The sequence below is a fragment of the Equus asinus genome, chromosome 17 (genome assembly GCF_041296235.1).
Source record: "Equus asinus isolate D_3611 breed Donkey chromosome 17, EquAss-T2T_v2, whole genome shotgun sequence".
Classification (NCBI taxonomy): domain Eukaryota; kingdom Metazoa; phylum Chordata; class Mammalia; order Perissodactyla; family Equidae; genus Equus; species Equus asinus.
In genome coordinates this window covers 27,122,051-27,141,987 of record NC_091806.1, presented here as the reverse complement: position 1 = coordinate 27,141,987, position 19,937 = coordinate 27,122,051, and the positions used below count along the sequence as shown (strand labels likewise).

The window sequence follows — 19,937 nt, the reverse complement described above, 5'->3', positions numbered from 1 at the left end:
ATACGGATCACCCACTGGGAAGCAGTGTAATCTTGGGCATGGCAATGCCTTTAAGCAGGGACATTCTAAGATCAGAACTCAGCTGTGAAGTGTCAGTTGCCAATTTACTTGGAAGCTGAGGACATAAATACTTCAACCCTTTAAGGCAGATTTGGGTGGTGTACCAAGCAACCATTATACATAGTAACACTATTTCACTCATATGGATGTCAGGAGTACCAAATAAGATACAAGAAAGAGTCTTGTGAGGTGTTATAATAATATGAGTATCACAGCAATTAACAGAGCAATAGGCTACTGACTTTTTGAGTTAATTGGAATATTTTGAAGGTAGTAATCTTTGTATTTTAACTTTTTAATCTCTACCTCTCCCAAAGTTTTACCTAGTTTTCAATAAAAATTGATAAAATTAAGTTACCTATTTGTTGCTCATGGTAGTGGAGTGGGAGGAATGTCAATGTTGGAGCAATGGGGAAACAACCTTCTTTGATGAGAAGGGATGTTGAAAACAGCCTAATGATTTGAAATCAGGTAAATGTTTACTCCCTATTTCTTTCCATTCCACTATCCACTGAAGACCATGAGGGAGAGCACCAGTGCCCTGCATGCTCCAAGTGAGAACTCCTCACCCCTGAAAAACTTCTTAGAGACCACAAAGGAAGAGTCAACTCATCCTGTCCACTCTGAACAGTCCTCCCATCTCCTTAAAACTTCCATGTTAAACTGTTAACCAAGGTTTCTCTCAAAGACATTCAAAACTGTATGATGGCTGGCATCCTCCCTCATGTTCCCTTTCATTTTGACTTACCAACTATAATATCCATCCTTTAACTGCTTCTTGTTCACCAATCTAAGAAAAATGACATTTTATCCTTTTTCATCACTAGTCTTACATCTACATTTCACTCATTGCCCAACTGAGATTCCATGGTCTATCATGTAATGACTCATTCTTAATCACTCTCAATTTCATGGTTCTACTTTTTCTCCATCCTAGTCATCTGTTTAAATCCCAATTTAGTTAAACTTAATTGTTTCTTCTTTCTGCCCTCCACTTAAGCTGCTTAGTGCAATTAGAGAAAATCCCTCAGAACTTCACTCTGTTGCTGATCTTGCCTCATATTTCATCCTCCAAAATGGAAACAATTAAGTAATATCATCCCCATCTTACCACCTCTAAATCTTTATGCATATGCTTTTTCTCCCACCTGTCATAATGGATAATATATCCCTGCTTTTACCTAAGACCAGTTTTTTCACAACTTTGGAGCTTTCCATGAACTTTACCTAAAAAATTATATCTCTACTTTACCCAAGAATCGATTTCTCAAACTCTGCTGGAATATTCTCATTTTTTTACAAACATCATCAGGTATCACTCTTCTTAATAATTTCCTTGGCCTAAAGTCCCATCTAGTCACAAACTTATTTCTCTGCTCCCTTTACAATTAATCTTTCAAATGAACTACCTCTAGTAATTGTTTCTACTTCTTCCAACCCCATAATATATTCCAGTTGTATTTCTTGTCAAAGACACGTGAGATCTTAACACTACTTCATGCAAAGATTGCTCTTCTATCTTACTTTTATTTCATATCTCAGGAGGATTACCGTGGTTAATTCCTTCAGCTACCCAAAATAAAACACCTTTTTAGGTTTCTGTATCACCTTAATCTTCTCATTTTCCTTCTCCTTCCACTGTCATTTCTTGTCAGATAACTTTAATAGCTCTTCCTCCTTCTCGTGCTGGTTTCCAAATCTTGGAGCCAAAGACTTAAATCTTTACATTGGTTCATTAGTACTATGGTTCTCCATCTGTGCCCACTTCTTAGGTGATCTAAGAGGTCTGCAGTGCTCCAGAAATCCATATCTCCAGCTCTGACCCCTCACTTGAGTTCCAGATTAGTATATTGAATTGATAACCTGACATCTAGGGATATTTGACAAAAGGATTTTGATAAAAGGATTAAGAAATTAGCTTTCCTTACTTAGTTATCATACTCATACATCTATAAAAGAATCATACCTGTTACACTCTTAGGAGTATCTGCATCCTAGCATCATACATAATACCCATATGTCATTGGGCTTAAAATATCCTTTTCCGTGTTAAGTAATAAAATATATTTTCTGTTATACTTCCTTAGTTTGTGCTGGGAACAAGAAAATGGACACCTTTTATATCTTTATTTACTCATAATGTTTTCAAAAAGTATTCATTGATATGCAGAAAACTGCACATTTTAATGCCTATAATCTGGGCATATGCATACTTCAGTAAAGCTATTAAAACAATATTAATGAAAAACTAGCACGTAACATATATTGGAGATATAACAGGTAAGAAAACTGAAAATGATCTCGTATAACTTATATTCGAGTGAGGAAGACTTCATTGTTTATACCAAATGTGCATATGTGTAGGCATAGTGGTGTGTATGTGTTTGACATGGATATGCGTGGTGCTTTGAAGAAAAATAAAGGAGTCAACAAAATAGGGAGTGGTTGCATCAGAGAGGATACTGCCTGCTCCGTAAAACAAATTCACTAAATATTTGTTGAATGAATTAACTAATGAATGCCATGTAAACTGTATTCTAGTCAAAATGAATAGGAATCCTATTTTAAGTGGAATTCTGAAGTTTGGAGGCAGGATTTGACCTATCCTGTAACATTTAATTCAAGGTCATGCTCAATGGAGTCTCAGAATCTTGACATCGTTTTTGCACTTCTCTAAATGTCTAATTTACTCTCCAGGGATTAAGTGGTTCTCTGGAGAGAATGTAGTTCAATTATCAGTGAAAAATAAATGCATATTTTAATTTTGGATTAGCACATTTCAAGCTTTAGACTTTTCAGCATTTTTCAGAGACTAAATCTCAAGAGAATGATCTCAGTTTTAAAAAGGCTGACTTTCTGCCTTGGATTCAGAAGGAGCATTTTCTACTCTTTGTTGAATTAATTAATGATGTATTGATTCTTTCATAGCTTATACCACTTATATTTTCATTGAAGCTATAAATTTCACATTGTATGACAGAAAACTTACATTCCTGCAAAAACCAACAAATAAAACAAAACTAATAAACACCATCACTCCCAGTGAATAATTCTCAAGGACAAAAGGTAGGATGATTCAATTTATCTCAAAATCTTCAAGTATACAAAGTTTCGGAGTGGACTCAAAAAATATTCAAGTAATTAAGACTAAATATTTCAACTGGAATATGTATGTCCTAGACACTGAATTTAGTGTTACCAACTAAATGAACATGGATTTTTTTTAATAAGAGAGGGATTTAAGATCTCTAATAACAGATAGGAATTTTATAGAATAGTCAACATATGCATACACATACATATTGAAATGTGCGTATAGATGTATACCTATGTCTATGTACACTTATGTGTGTGTGTGCAGAGCAGGGCACTTTAATGTTAGAAAGGGTACAAAACACAGCATATTTAAGACCCTCTAAAGGGCATTAAATAAAATAATTTTGTTCTCTTCTATGCAAAAACTGAGAAAATGTCTACAATTTTCAGCCTTCCTCTTGTGTGTGTTCTATGCATATATATAGACATACGTATACACATACACATATGTATACACATACACACATATATAAGATCATATATATCATATAGAATATAATTTCATTTATGTCAATTTATATGTTTGTTAAATATATAATGCAAGTGTGTTTGTGTATATTTGCCTAAAGTAGAGCTCTAAAAAATGGCTACACATTTTTAAAAGTGGTTATTTTATAGGGCACTGTTTTAGCTGATTTTAGAGATAGGAAAAACAGTTGAAAGACTTTTTCTGTCATCTAGGTGAATGGTGGTGGGGATGACAGTTTAGGAGGTAGTTGGATTACTGAAACAGACTTTTTGAAGGTAGAAGCCAACATAATTATCTAAGCGATTGGTTATGGAGGGTGTACAGAAGAGAAAAGAATGATTTCTCTCTTAATTTTTTGTCTGTTTATTTAATTTCATCTGAGCAAATGGAAGTATGGAGGTACCATGACTTAAGACAGGCAATACTTGTTTGGAGCAAATTAAGGGAGAGCATGAGGAATTCAGCTTTGGGTTATGTTGAGTTGCTATTTGACATTCATGAGGAGATGTGAGTAAGCAATTAAATTGTAAGCCTGGAGTCTGGAAAAGAGGTCAGGGCTGGAAGTATAAATTCAGGAGTTGTAGGTGTATACATGGTATTTGAAGCCATGAAACTGAATAAGCCCACCAAGGTAGAGTGTAAACAGAAGAGGAAAAGATCAAGAATTGAGCTCTGAGCTACTCCAAACTTAAGAGTCAAAGAGAGAGAGGATGAATAAGAAAGAAGAATGAGGAGTAACCCATATGGTATGAAGAAAAGTCAGAGCCTGGTGTCTTGAAAGATTAAGAGAAGAAAGTCTTTCAAGGAATAGTAAGCAATAAACTCTGTCAAATGTTATTGATAAATCAAAAAGATGAGCACAGAGAACTGACCTCTAGGTTTGGCAAAATAAAGACCTGAATGACTTTTATGAGAACAGTTTCCATGGAGTGATGAGGTGAAAGCCTGATTAGAGTGGGCTTAAGACAAAACAGGAAAAACAGAATTGGATACAGCAAATACATTTAACTGTATCAGGTGTTGAATTGCAAAAGCAAATGCAAGGGATTGGATGATAAGTGGTGAAGGCAGAAAGATCAAGGGGGGAGAAGAAAAGAGCTGGGAGTTACAGTAGGATATGGATCAGTAAGGGTTGATCATTAGAGACCTTACACACACACACTCATTTTTAAATAAAATAGATTACTGTATTTACTTAAGAGATCTCATCTTTTTTTTACTATGATAAGAAAATAAAGAAGTTTAATACACATTATCAAGACATCTTAGAAGTAAACTTACTTATAGCAAACGAAGAACTGCTCGATTTTTCTAGCTTCTTTTTTTTTTTTGTATAATTTATTTTCTTGGTTTCTTTCTTACCCTAACACAAAGGTCATCTATTCTGAGATAATGGTATGAGCAACCTCACAGCAGTGACTGAATTTGTTTTCCTGGGATTCAGAAATTATCCAGAGCTACAGTGCCTTCTCTTTATGGTGTTTCTAGTCATCTATATGATCACTCTTTTTGGAAATCTTGGCATGATCCTATTAATCAAGATCGACTCACGTCTCCACACTCCAATGTACTTTTTCCTGAGTAACTTGTCCCTTGTTGACTTCTGTTATTCTTCTGTCATAACTCCAAATATGCTGGTGAATTTCTGGGTGGAGAACCCAGTCATTTCATTTAATGAATGTGCCACTCAATTCTTCTTTTTTGGTTCCTTTGCTGGCATTGAGGGCTTCCTGTTGGCCGTGATGGCCTATGACCGTTACGTGGCCATTTGCAAGCCTCTCCTTTACACAGTCACTATGTCCCCTGATCTTAATGTCCTCCTGGTGTTGGCCACATATCTTGCAGGCTTTATAAATGCTGCCATTCACACTAGGCTCACCTTCCAACTGTCCTTCTGCCGCTCAAATATCATCAACCACTTTTTCTGCGACACTCCACCCCTCCTGAGACTCTCTTGTTCTGACACACATGTCAATGAGGTTTTCAATTTTGCTTTTGCCAGTTTTAATGAACTGAGCTGCCTCCTGACTATTGTCATTTCTTATCTCTACATCCTCATTTCCATATTAAGGATCCAGTCTGTTGAGGGGAGGCACAAAGCCTTCTCCACATGTGCTTCCCACTTGATGGTGGTCACCATATTCTTTGGCACAATCCTGTTCATGTATCTGAGCCCCAGTTCCAGCTACTCAATGGAGCAAGACAAAGTGGTATCTGTGTTTTATACAGTGGTCATTCCCATGTTAAATCCTTTCATCTATAGTCTGAGAAACAAGGAAGTTAAAGCTTCCTTAGGTAAAATTTTTAAAACAACCTCGTTTTACTTTTGTACTTAGAATCATCAAAGCATGGGATTTGAGAATTCTGAGGGAACTTAGAAATGACCAAACCCACCTCCATTGACACTGGCTTCATTTCATTATGTCATATGATTTTTGGATAGTGGAGTTGGACAAACCGTCCTAGGCATCCTGGGGAATAAGATCACTTTGTATACATCCCACTTATTCCACACAACATCTATACTTGAAAATAAACAAATATCCCATTTCATTTCCTCATTCAGAGGTATAAAACCCAACACAAAATTGCTGAGGCCCAGCCCCATGGTCGTGTGGTTAAATTCCATGCACTCTGCTTCTCTGGCCCAGGTTTGCAGGTTCAGATCCCAGGTGTGGACCTACTCCATTCATCAGCCATGCTGTGGAGGAATCTTGCATACAAAATAGAGGAATATTGGCATGGCTGTTAGCTTAAGGCTAATTTTCTTCAAGAAAAACAGGAGGAGGATTGGTGAGGGATGTTGGCTTAAGGTAAATCTTCCTCACCAAAAAAAACAAGGTAGCTGAGGCAGGAAAAGACTAAGTGGCAGGAGGAATGACCCTATTTTCTTCCCTGTTCCATCACTCTACTATTAGAGGTAGCATATGTAACTGCCAGAGGACAGGCAATAAGGAGTAGGCTGAGCCAGAATATGGCCAAAGGACTAAAACAGGGCTTAGAGACTCCCTCTTGTTCCTAGTGAACTAGAGAGAAATACCAGAACTAAATCCTGGTAGAGGTGCTGAGGTCAAGTGTTTCTTACCTGGGCAAATCAGGTAGACCCCTGAGAGCATAATGGGAACCAATCACAGGGTATATATGAGGGGGAACCAAAGAGCAAAGACACCAAGGATCAAGGAGTGGAAATTTCTGTGGTTTAGAAAACAGGAATTCTTCATAATTCCTGAAGATCAAGTGTCATGTTGTTTGATCTTTGAATGGGTAAGCAGTTTATACTTAAAGAGCTAGAGCAAGATGGCTATCCTTTCCATAACATCTTAGCAAATAACCATACATACCTATTTTACTGCTGGCTGCATGTTGATTGGAACAAGTTTAAAGCTTTCCATCAGTTTGACTGATATTTTCATAAGTGGGATATTTCCCCAGTAGGACTGGATTTTCTTTAAAGACAGTGACCACTGACATCTGAACATAAAGTGTTTTAAACTGGTTAGGAATCAGTAAAATATACTAAATATGATCCTAGTATATCCCTTTCTCATCTTAAGATTGATTGTCATCCTCATAGAAAAGTAGCCAGTTAAAAGAGACTAAGGAATAATTTTGCTTTCAGCTACAGTCTATGATTTTTTATAAGAAATTAAACCCAGAACTTATCATTTAATACTCCCTTTTCTGCTTTTCAGTCATTGTATATTAAAAAGGCATAATTTTCTTGCTTATCCAATGGTTTTTGTCCATCTTACAGTTGTTATTATAAAGAGTTCTTCATATTTTAGACACAGCACAAGTATTATCCCCTTTATGTTTGTTCCTGGCCCTCCCTTGTCCTTCCTAAAGCAAACAGTTGCACATCACCATTTGTGTAATTCTAAGGATATTGCAACACTAATCAAGCTTTACTCACAGAAAAAATCATAAAAATGCAGTGTAATGCTTTCCAACATAGACTGAGTGCTCCTTGAGAAAATAAACCTCTTCGCATCTATCTTTATATTTCCATGCCTTCATAGCAGGCCATCAATAAAGGTTTTAGAATTAAGAAAGAATCATTCCAGTGGAAGACACAGGGAGAAGGAAGACAAAGTGTTGCTTCTGGCATCTGGAACTGAAAGTATTCAATAACCAAAATTTCAAAAAGTCAATGTTAGAAAATAAAAATTACCTTATACCTGGCTGGATATTGTTCTATTCTTTTTAAAACAACCTGTACTATCTTCTTTGAAACTAAACATTTTAATAAACAGATGATATTTCAGAGTCCTGTGTCTTTCATTTTGCATAAAATAAATGTGATTTCAACATATAGTAATAGTACCTTTTCAATGAAGGAACACAATAATGGATTCAAACTAGCACAGCCCTGGAATACTCAGTACCACCATATCTTTCCGTCTTTCTCTCTCTTTATCTCTTTGTCTCTCATTTCCTCTCTCATTATGGATTCACTTATTCTCTTTCACAGACTTTTCACATGATAGCCTCACATTTGTATAGTTTAGACTGACTGCATCACAGGTAAGTCTCTTTCTCTTTAGAAAGGACAACTGTTGCCTGAAATTGTTAACATGCAAAGAACATGATCTGCTCACCATGACACAAAATCCAATCATCAAGAAGCAAGATGGTGGCAGAGAAAGGACGTTTATTACATCCTGCTTGCATGGGGGATAATGTCTGGCTAATGTCCAAAAGAACCATCTTAAGGAGGGCACAGAATCTTGAAGCAGTTATATAGTCCATTGGGTTACAGGGGTGTGGGTTAGAAAGGTTGACCCTCTGGTGTTGCAGACTGGGAGTGGCCACACTGGATAGACTCTTTATCCAGGGGTCATCACATTCCTAAGGAAGTCAAAAGAACAAAGTTCTTGTCTTATTGCGACTGGGAGGTACATGCATAAGCAGGGATCATTAAACCTACAGAACAGTTACATCTCCTGAGGTGCCTATCCAGCTGGATCAGTTAGTCAGAGGTCATTCAAAGTTACAATATGGTTTCTTTTCTACAATATGGCTTCCCTTATGTCAACCTTGTGTTGAGCGGCTATCAAAATGGCTCATGATTTCATTGTATGTAGGTGTGCGGGGGTATGTATGTATCTGCATGTGTGTATATGTTGGTGGTAGGGGTGGGGTCATGAATTGTCAGAAGAAATCTTGCTCTACAGTAGCTACTGCATTCCACTGTACATTTGCTCAGTAAAATTAACTTCCTTATCTATCCATTGCTCATTTAATTTGCAAACCCCCAGTGTAAGCAGCCTTGCTGTATGCTGTTTATACCTCAACAAGAATGTTACAACTAATGTTAACTCTATTTGTAGATGGGTTAGATGTTTTTCCATGTGAAGCAATTTGTGGAATCCTTTTTTCAAGCATATTTGCAATACTGCCTATCATAGTGCCTAGAATTCAGCTGATAGAAAAATACAAGTATGTTTGGTGATTTCAGCACACTGAGTTGCAATGCTGACCAACATTATGTTAAAAGTGATTGGCTTGAGATCGCTTTTCACATAATGAAATGGTCAGGATCCATCCAACTAGCAGATTAAAATCATTACAATTTGGCTTATTAAGCCTATGTGGGGGAGGAAGACAAATCCTCTACCCTCATGGTCCTTCTGACTAGGCTATGAATTAAATTGACATGAGACAGAATAAGAGGAGAAAATCAAAGAAGCTTCATAACATGTATACATGAGAGAAACTCAGGAAAACTGAGCAATTCAACAAAATGGCTTAGCTGCCAGCTTAAATATTACTTTCAGCTAAAGGCAAAAAAGGATGTTGGGGGTAGTGCTTTGGGATTTCAGAGGGGATGAAAACAATTTACACAGAAATGGAAATGCAAATGTTTGTTAAACAAGTTTTGCTGGGCCAAAAATGGGGCTTGTTGGTGCATTTTTATCACAGCTATTTTACATTATACGATAGCTATCTTGTGGTATTAACTCCTTCCAGGAACAAGCGTTCTATGTTAAATTCTTTTAGACAGTTTGGGGGAAGGTCAAATGTTCTTCCTGAGTTTTCTGAGCCTTTATTGTCTTCAGCTCAAAATAATCCCCATATCAGAGTGATGCATCTTGGGAAGGCCTGCCCCCCAACACCTGCTTGCTGACTGCTTATTCTAATCTATTTAAAATCAAAACCCACAAGCCAGAAGCTTCCTAGTCTGTTTGTAATTGTTACACATAAATGTTTGAACTAACTACCAGCCAGACCCTCCTTATGGGATAGAAAGTTAGGAAAATATCAGGCCGTAAGTCATTGCAGAAGACATGACATTTAGACTAAAGCTTGGAAAACGCAACTCTTGCTCCTTTGGTTTTTCTATGGTTCCTAGATTTGAGATTTCATGTGCTTTTGCCTTTATGCTTATATCAGACTGCCTGATAACATAAATATCATCTTTGACTATTATACTAATCATTTAGTGTGCCTGATTCTCAAAGAAAATGCAATTTGTGTGATGGATAGATTTTTAAAATTAATTGGCCCCATCAGCCTGGGTAAAAACTCGTTGGGGCTCTATCTCCACAGAGAAAGCCCATAAGTAGTTAGCTTGGCAAGCCCTGTTGATTGCTTAAAACTCTCTTTCTGACTACTTCTTTTCCATCTCACCCTCCTCCTTCCCCTCCTTTTCCTCCTGCTTCTTCTCTCCTCCTTCTTTTCCTGCCTTACCCCTACCCTGTCCCACGCTTCAGTGATGTTGGGAACAAAAACGGGCAAGAGATGAAAGATACACCATGGCATAGCGGTTAAGTTTGTGTGCGCCACTTTGGTGGCCTGGGTTTGCAGGTTCCTGGAAGCAGACCTACACACTACTCATGAAGCCATGCTGTGGCACCATCCCACATATAAAATAGAGGAAGATTGCCACAGATGTTAGCTCAATGACTGTCTTCCTCAAGGAAAAAAATAAAAGAATAAAAAGATAAACCATCTGGCTTTCTACATTCCATTCTTGAATTAATTTGTAAAAAAACACTCTAGTGAAGAATGTATTTGAGGAAAACTTTAGCTTTCAGTGTCTAAGCTTTTGGTGTGCATTAATCTATAGTACAAAGAGCCCTTATAATATTGTGCCTTGCATTTTTCTTTTTAAATCAGTACCTCAGTATTAAAAAAAGAAGTGCATAATTTGATCTTCTTGACGCTAAGGGAAGCAAAATTTATCTTTAAATCATCTTTATGGAGGTAAATTCACTCTCAATAAAATGTAGAAATTTTAAATGTACAATTTAATGCAGTTTGACAAATGTGCATAGCCACTTGGTCACAATTCCAGTTTTCAAGGTTACTGTGCATCTGGGGAGAGGACGTGGGAATAGCATAAGTAAAAATTGCCATGAAGATCACTCGTCTTAGCATGATTCTGTCTTTTTACTGGAATAAACTCTCGTAGAATTTGCTGTCAACCCTTGGTTAATTTCCAGCACTTTGAAAAAGTCCACTCAGATTACTTTTGCCAGTGTTCTCTTTACTTTTATGGAGGCGCAGGTTTTGAGAAGTCACTATCCTACCATTCAGGAAATTGATCCCCCTCTCCATATAATGTTTTTTGAGACTCATTTAAAGTGTATGGGTAGTTTGTTCATTTTTACTTCTGCATAGTAGAACATTATATGTATACATATACATTATGTATATGTATACATTATGTATACATATACATTATATGTATACATATCAATTTGTTTATGCATCCACTAATATGCATTTGAGATTCTTCGTGGATATGTGTATTCTTTTCTCTTGGATAAATACTTAAGGGTAGAATTTCTGGGTCATAATGTCTTTAAGAAATTGTAACTTTATAAAAATTTCATAAGGAACTACCAGTTTTCCGAAGTAGTTGAGTTAGTTTACATTTCATCAAGTAGTGTATTATGAGAGCTCTAGTTGCGTCACATTGTTTCTGTCAATCCTTTTAATTCTTGATATTGATGTGAATGTGAAGTAGTATCTCATTTTACCTATAATTTGTGTTTCCTTGACTATTATAGATATTGAAATTCTTTTCATGCAGTTATTGGATATTTATATATCTTTTTTTTTTTTTTTGAGGAATATTAGGCCTGAGCTAACATCTGCCACCAATTCTCCTCTTTTGTGCTGAGGAAAACTGGCACAGAGCTAACATCTGTACCTATCTTCCTCTACTTTATATATGGGATGCCTGCCACAGCATGACTTGACAAGCCTTGCATAGGTCCGCACTTGGGATCTGAACGGGCGAACCCCATGTTGCCAAAGCAGAACATCCAAACTTGTCCACTGTGCCACTGGACTGGCCCTCCGTATATCTTTTTTTATGAAGTGTCTGTATACATTTTTGCTTTTTTAAATTTAATTGTCTAGCTGTATTTTGATCAATGAATTTTGGAAGATCTTTATGTATTTTGATATATAAAGTCCTTGTCAGAATTACTTAATGAGAATATTCTTCATAGTCTGTGTCTGGCCTTTTCATTATCTTAACATTATTTTTTATGAGTGCTGGTTTTGAAATTTGATGACATAAAATATATATATTTTTTGTTTTATATCTAGTGATTTTCTGTCCTTCCTAGTAAATTCTTGGTTACTTCAAAATCATGAAGACATTCTTCTATAATTTTTTATCCTGGAGAACTTTTACATTTAGTATTTACATTTAGTCCTATGATCCATGTCAAATTAATATTGGAGTATTAAAGCATGATGTGATATAGGAATTAAAATTAAATTTTGCTATACAGATATTCAATTGTTCCAGCAACATTACCCATTGAAACCCCTTTGTACCCTTGTTCAAAAATCCACTGACTATACATAAGTGGATATATTTCTGGATTCTCCATTCTGTGCTGTTAATCTATTTGTTATCCTTAGATCCACACATTGCTTTGAGAGCTGTAACTTCTTACTAACTCTTGAAATTAGGCAGTGTAGATAATTCGATAATTTTTATTTTCTCTCAAAAGTGCTTTGGCTAATTTGTCTTTTTTATATCTATATATATTTTAGAATCCATTTACTGATTATTGAAAATATAAGCTTGCTGAAATGTTGACTGGACTGGCATTAAAACTATTGTTCAATTTAGGAACAGTTGACAACTTAATATTGAATTGATGAATAAATGAAAAGTAATGGGATATATTGGAGAATATAAGGCAGATATTCCTGTCATATATGATGGATACTTTTTGTTCTAATACACTATATAACCACCCCGTACACCCACTTCTTTGGAGTTTTTCCTTCCTTCATGAAGGTACTCTTCCTGGTTATATGTTCCTTAGATCTGACTCATAATAAACTCACCCAAATTTTGATTTATAGATTGATTATGAATTATTTGTGTCAACAGAATATTCCAATCTACAAGTGAGGTATGTCTCTCCATTATTTAGGTCTTCTTTAATTTTTCTCTCTGGCATTCTGTGCTTTTCACTATGTATCTCTTGCACAGTTTTTATTGTATTCATTTCTAAGCAGTTTGTGCTTTTGATGTTATTGTAAGTGATATTTTAAATATTTTAATTGCCAATTGTGGTAGTTTTTTACATTCAAATGTAAATTATTTATGTATATTGACCTTGTAATCATGTCACTTTCCAAAATATACTCAACTTTTCTTTTGCATATATATTTTAGTTTAGTTTCAGGTGTACAACTTCCTGGTTTGATATTAGTATGTATTGTGAAAACATCACCACAATAAGTCTAGTCAACCTTTTTTTCATATTTTAAAAGGAGATTCTATGTAAACTATCATGTGATCTGTAAATAATATAGTTTTATTTCTTTTCAAGTCTATATAACTTCATTTCATAGATTGGAACTTCCAGTACAATGTTGAAGCTACTTTAAAAAGATAGCCAATTGAATAATCATAAAAATATAAGTAAGAAACTTACAGTGTCAGAAGGATATTTCCAGCTATCTGACTAGTGTGACATTTGTGTAGCTAAAGTCTTTAGATGTCATTTTAGTAGATATATGCCAACTGGTCATTGCAGTTGAAGCAGAGTGATATTAACTAAAGAATTTATATCTTCAAGTATAATTTAAATAGAGTCCAAAGATAATAAAATAAGAATGCATGAAAGACTTCTTTGAGTTAGTATTATACACTTAGGTAAAATCTGTCCCCTCTAACCTTACTCATTACTCTGATAAATGAACATCAAATTCTTATGTGTGCACTTCTGATCAAGTGATCACATACTGAAAAGTGTGGATACTTTGCCCTTCCAAACCTGAAAGAGCTACTTCATTTCTTTTTGTCTGCCCATTCAGTTACTACTGAGTTAGTCCTATTTCGTGTTGAAAAAAATTTTTGTAAATCATAAGATTATTACAATGTTATTATATATTAAAGTATATCAGAAAACATTTAAATACATACATGCGTTAAGTACTTTAGAACAAATTTTCTTCAAACTAAATGCTGCCATCTGCTTAAAGAAGGGTCAAATCTTCCAGTATTTTTGTGCAAAACAAGAAATCTCCACATTAAAGGGTCAGGAAATGAGGGCTCTGCAATCCCAAAATTAGCTCTTCAATCCTACAAGAAATTTTTCTTTCATGGAAATATTTAAGCAGTAGATTTTACTCTTTAACTTTTATTATTTTGTTTGTTCAAGAAATCAGGAAGAAATAGAGGTACAAATTGAAACAGAGAAATCTTTCCACTTCAATTTGAAAAAAAATTTATGGTAATGCTCAAATATTCTCAAAAGTAGTGAGTTGATAACAATCTATATTTTTATATTGATATATAGCTTTTTCTCACTGACTGACTTCTCACAGTGTAACCCGGTATTTGGAGAGTTAACAAAATCAGAGATGCCTCTCCTCTTTGGTCATACTACACTTTGATTCTTTTCATTGTATTGACGTGGAACTATCAGTGCACTGGACAGACTCGTAGCACCAAACAATGTCCAAGTATTCTTTATTTTGCTTTCAATCCTCCTCCTAAATCAGTGATTTCATGAATCATCAATTTTATTCACGATCCTGGCTCTCAATCTCATCTTTGATCCCTAGCCTGTTGATGAAATTAACTCTCTGGGGCAGATTGGTTCCAGTACGAATCCAAAATGTCCACCTTCCAAAGGGTCCTCACCTCTGACCAGTACTTCTACATCCTTTATTTGGTTATGTCACCCTTCTGCTCTCCACACTGTTTCTGTTCTCCAAGTCTCTCATCAACTTCATTATCTTTCACCTCACTCTCATTAGATGACTTAACCTCAGTGCTTATAGAGAAATAATAAAGATTTCTGTTGAGAATTCTGTCATCTTTACTATACACAAAAAAACAAAAGCTGTCTGCCCATATTTTCCTCCTTCCATTTTATTAAAGATGATGACTAATTTCTCCATCTGTGCTAAAGATTGCATGTACTCAGTACCAAGCAGGGTACACGATGTTAGGTGTGGACTTTGGCCTCAAAGGAGAATCTAGGATCTCAGAGAACCAAAATAAGGTTATGCCCTTGAGGAACAAAGACTGTTTTAATTGGATTTTTTAGAATGACTTCTAAAATACTCTAGGGAATGTACCCAAGAAATCCATTATAAATCTTCCCATCTTGTTTTTACAAAATATGGTAAGTTAACTTTTACAGGTAGGTCATTTTTACATTTGTTAATGAAAAATACATTTGCTCTTTTGGGTGGAGATTAATATTATCAATGTAAAAAAATTATTTTCATCAGTTCTGTCTGTTTTTTCTATTCATATGTTAATATTTCATGACATCTCTAAAAATTAATTACTATATGCACGCTCTTCTGATGTATATATGAAAACTAAATAAAAATAGCTTTAGGTTGCAATTCTGAGGCATGATTTTTCCAGGCATATCTTACTTTCACAAAGAATTGAGATTCAGTGGCTCTAGGTGGGAACTAAGGCCACATTTAAACTTGATCTGTATTTCCCTAAACAAATATTTTCATATGTATATTAGTTTGCACAAAAATGATGACCAAAAACTGCCACATTCTTCTCCAGGTATGTGCATTCTTTATCTACTATTCAAATTCTATCTTCTCCAAAAGGCCTTCTTTGAATGGCCATCTAAAAGCATCTCACCTTTGTTTTTCTTCATAATTCTTGCTTCTAACTGACATTACTTTATACATTTTTATCTATGTGTTTAATAGCTGTTCCTCCTCCTACAACACATGCCCCATGAGCGTGGGGAATTTCTTCATTGCTGTAACCCCAGAACCTGGAACAGAAAAAGAAAAAACAATCCTCATAGTGTACATGAAGAAATGAGTGGGTGAATTTGCAAAGCAGAGAGAGTAATTACTCGTTCTCTACCTTCTAAGTCATATTTCAAGAGATGAATTCACTAATTCAATGCCTTCTGAATGAAATTAAGGCAGATATTTATGAGTTTCAAGTGAAAATGCTGTACCGAATATTTATTTTCTAGCTTGTATCTGAAAAATAAGATATCAGATGGGGAGGGACCTTTGAAATCCAAATTCGTTCAGTTTTCCACTTGAATGATTCCAATGACCTGCTGTTTTTCATAACCGATTTTAATTTCTATGCTTTTTTTTTGCACAAACTTTGAAAAAAATTGACAAATATGGAGTTCTCCTAGATGATAGAAATAAAGGTGTGATTATATATAGAAATATATATATATATATAAACAAGTGAGAAAGGGAGAGTTTGAGATACAGAGAGAAAGAGATATTACAGAGACAGAAGGCAAAAATATTTATGTAGAAGTTCTGATGTGTTTGTTGAAAAAAGAATAATTTCCCCATAGGCGAATAGATCAAAGAGTAAATGATGAAGTGCATCTACTGGGATAAATGGAATAAATGAAGAATCTGGATCAGACAGAACTCTTCACTTTCAGTTTTCAAGGGATAAGAAAATGTCTTCCCAAAACCACACTATAGTGATGGAATTCGTACTCTTGGGACTCACAAACAACCCAGTACTAGAGAAGATCCTGTTTGGAATATTTCTGGTGATCTACCTAATCACGCTGGCAGGGAATCTGTGCATGATCATACTGATCAGGACGAATTCCCACCTCCAAACACCCATGTACTTCTTCCTTAGCCACCTCTCCTTTGTAGACATTTTTTATTCCTCCAACATTACTCCAAACATGCTGTACAATTTCCTCTCAGACCAGAAGACCATCTCCTATGCTGGATGCTTCACACAGTGTCTTCTCTTCATTGCCCTGGTGATCACTGAGTTCTATATCCTTGCTTCAATGGCATTGGATCGCTATGTAGCCATTTGCAACCCTTTACGTTACAGTACCATAATGTCCAAGAACATTTGTATCTCTCTAGTCACAGTCCATTATACTTATGGCTTCCTCAATGGACTCTCTCAGACACTGCTGACTTTTCACTTGTCCTTCTGTGGCTCCCTTGAAATCAATCATTTCTACTGTGCCGATCCTCCTCTTATAATGTTGACCTGCTCTGACACTCATGTCAAGAAGATGGCAATGTTTATAGTTGCTGGTTTTACTCTCTCAAGCTCCCTCTTCATCATTCTCATGTCCTACCTTTTCATTATTGTAGCCATCTTGAGGATCCGTTCTCCCGAAGGCAAGCACAAAGCCTTTTCTACTTGTGGTTCCCATCTGACAATAGTCACTATATTTTATGGAACCCTCTTCTTCATGTACTTAAGGACTCCATCTAAGAAGTCTGTAGAGGATTCCAAAATAATTGCAGTCTTTTATACTTTTTTGAGCCCAATGCTGAACCCAGTGATCTACAGTCTAAAGAACAAGGATGTGATCCAGGCCGTGCAGCAAATGATTAAGGTAAATCTCTTTCATAAAATTACCGTTTAAGCATCTTTTCATTTGAAATGACTAAATGTCTGTGGTAAGATGGTGTTTAGAGCCTAGAAATGAGAAAGAGAGGGTTCCCAACCGTACTAGGGTCCCTAGTGCAAGTTTGTTTTTGAGGATCAGCAATTTTAGTCTGTGGGACATTCCCTTAACACATAACAAACATCTCTCTTTGTTAAACTAAGAGTTGTGTTTCCAACTCCTAGGAAACAGAATATGCTGCTATCCAGATTTATAATCCTATTTGAAAAGTGTATTTTAGAATCATTGTAAAAGTACTCTATACTCCGTCTAAATAATTGTATGCTTCCTTTTATTTTTTAGTCATGGGAACTACTGTGGCTTTCAGGAACCAAACTTAAACTCAATTTTGGCAACTCTCTTAATCCAGATACTTTATTTCTTTATAGGATTTTTTTAAAAAAACTTTTTTCTATTTATTTACTTCTATTTGTGATTTAATCTTTTCACTGTGTAAGTTGTGGGGTGAAAGTCATCTCAGAATTTCTTCACAGACAGGATAGAACATAAATCAACATGCGTAAATATAATCATAAGTCACACGATTATAATTTGGTACTCCTTTTCATATCACTTTTCATTTCAATCTTTGCAAATGAACTAGTGAGAAAATTATTATCTCCATTTATAACATTTGGATTCTTAGGCACAGAGAGATTAAATGACTTACTCAAAGTCACTCAACCACTCAGTAGCACAAAGGTAAATCCCTTGATTCCAAATTCTTTCCTCTTTCCAACTCACATTGCAGTGGTTAAACTCCTCAGCATTGCAAATGCTGGACAGATTGCTGGGGATAATAAGCTACTGAGGTTAGTCCTGTTCCAGAAACCATGGTGAGTCTGAGGAGAGTGATATAGCTGATAATGGGTAATGTGAATTTCCTCTGACATTTCAGGTAAACATGATAATTTGTGTGCAATATACAAAGAATTATCCTACTGTTCTATGTAAAGCAGACAATATTGAGATGTGGTAGACATATTTAGTTGGCATTTTACCGATATATTTTCCATATTATAAAAGCACACATGTTCATTTTAAATAACTAGAAAATACAGACAGCTAATGAAGAAGCAATATTTATCAAAGACATTTCCTAAACCACTGGATGGTTTCCCTTTGTGTTTTTGTTAATATTCCTTCTCAATAATTTTATGCATATATAATTAATAAAACAAAATTGGAATCAATTGTCATATACAAGTATGAATATTGATTTTCAGTTGATGGTATAATGTTTACATTTCATATGGACAAAATATTTTTGGAGAACATAATTTTTAATGTAGTGTAATACTTAACAATTAACTGATTTTGAACTTAATTACAAAAAGAATAGGTATAGATTACAGAAAAAGAAACTAAAAATACTGAAAGATATAAGGAATGAAAGCAAAATTTACTTGTAATTGCCTATCTAAACAGAGCCACTCTCAACATTTTCGTGTAGTTTTTTCCACTTGGCTTATCTTGCGAACCATTATTCCGTCTTATTGATGTATCTTAGTATTTTTAAGATTAAGTTATATCTCTGTGTACATATTTCTATGATTGGTCCTTTAGGATACATCTCTACAAGTGTTACTAAGTGCTACTAAACAATTACTAAGTTAATTGTTTCGAACAATTTTAACACTCCTGTTAATCTTCTATAGATAAATTTTTATTCAGAAAATTTGTAACACTTTATACTTATGACAAGCAATATTTGAGGATAACCATTTCGCTGTACTACTATTAATCATAGAAAATATTATTTAAGATTATTTACTTCTTTGATGTTTCAACTGAAATTCTTAGGAAAAGACTGGAATTTTTTTTAACAAAAAAGTTTGAAATGTATATTTAATAAAGAAAGAAAATACCTCAGCTTGATGATTGCCCTTCATGTTATTTCTGATGGTTTCTCACATGAAGAATATTTGCATATTTGGAAAAAATTTTATCTATTTTTTGTTTTGTAGCTTTTCTCAATTCTCAATTTAAATAGGCAAGTATCTATGTTATGTTATTAATTTTTCATAATCATATTTTATAGGAATATCTTGAATTATTCTAGATATAATTTTGTTGTATGTTGTAATGTTGTACGTAAGTTTTCCTTGACGTTTTTAACCCACTTCCTCACATTATTTATTGGGCAACCCTTTTTTGCCCCACAGATTTGCAATGTTCCCTTTATGATACACTAAGTGAATACATTTCTGGTATATTTCTTCTGTTCCTTTGACAAATCTATATCTATATTTGAAGTCAAATTCTTATAATTAATGTAGGTTTTAAATGTGTTTTAAGCTCTGGCAGAGGAATTCTATCTTCATTATTTTTCTCTTTCAAGTGTAATTTGAGTGAAAATCAGATGCTTCTAGCTATTCAATGTTTTTACCTCAGAATTTATGCATGTGAATGTTCACTGTAGAAAGTATATGCAC

General features: G+C 34.9%; 2 protein-coding genes across 2 annotated transcripts; both read left to right on the top strand.

Annotated features, from left to right (window-relative positions):
- Positions 1-5,022: 5,022 nt before the first annotated feature.
- Positions 5,023-5,961, top strand: LOC106832604 (olfactory receptor 5AP2-like). The gene has a single exon (XM_014843440.2). The coding sequence runs from the start codon at positions 5,023-5,025 to the stop codon at positions 5,959-5,961; it is 939 nt and encodes a 312-aa protein (XP_014698926.2).
- Positions 5,962-16,533: 10,572 nt separating this feature from the next.
- LOC106832592 (olfactory receptor 5M10-like) lies at positions 16,534-17,481 on the top strand. Its single transcript, XM_014843433.3, has one exon. It carries the CDS (start codon positions 16,534-16,536, stop codon positions 17,479-17,481), a length of 948 nt encoding a protein of 315 aa, XP_014698919.1.
- The last annotated feature ends 2,456 nt before the right edge of the window (positions 17,482-19,937 follow it).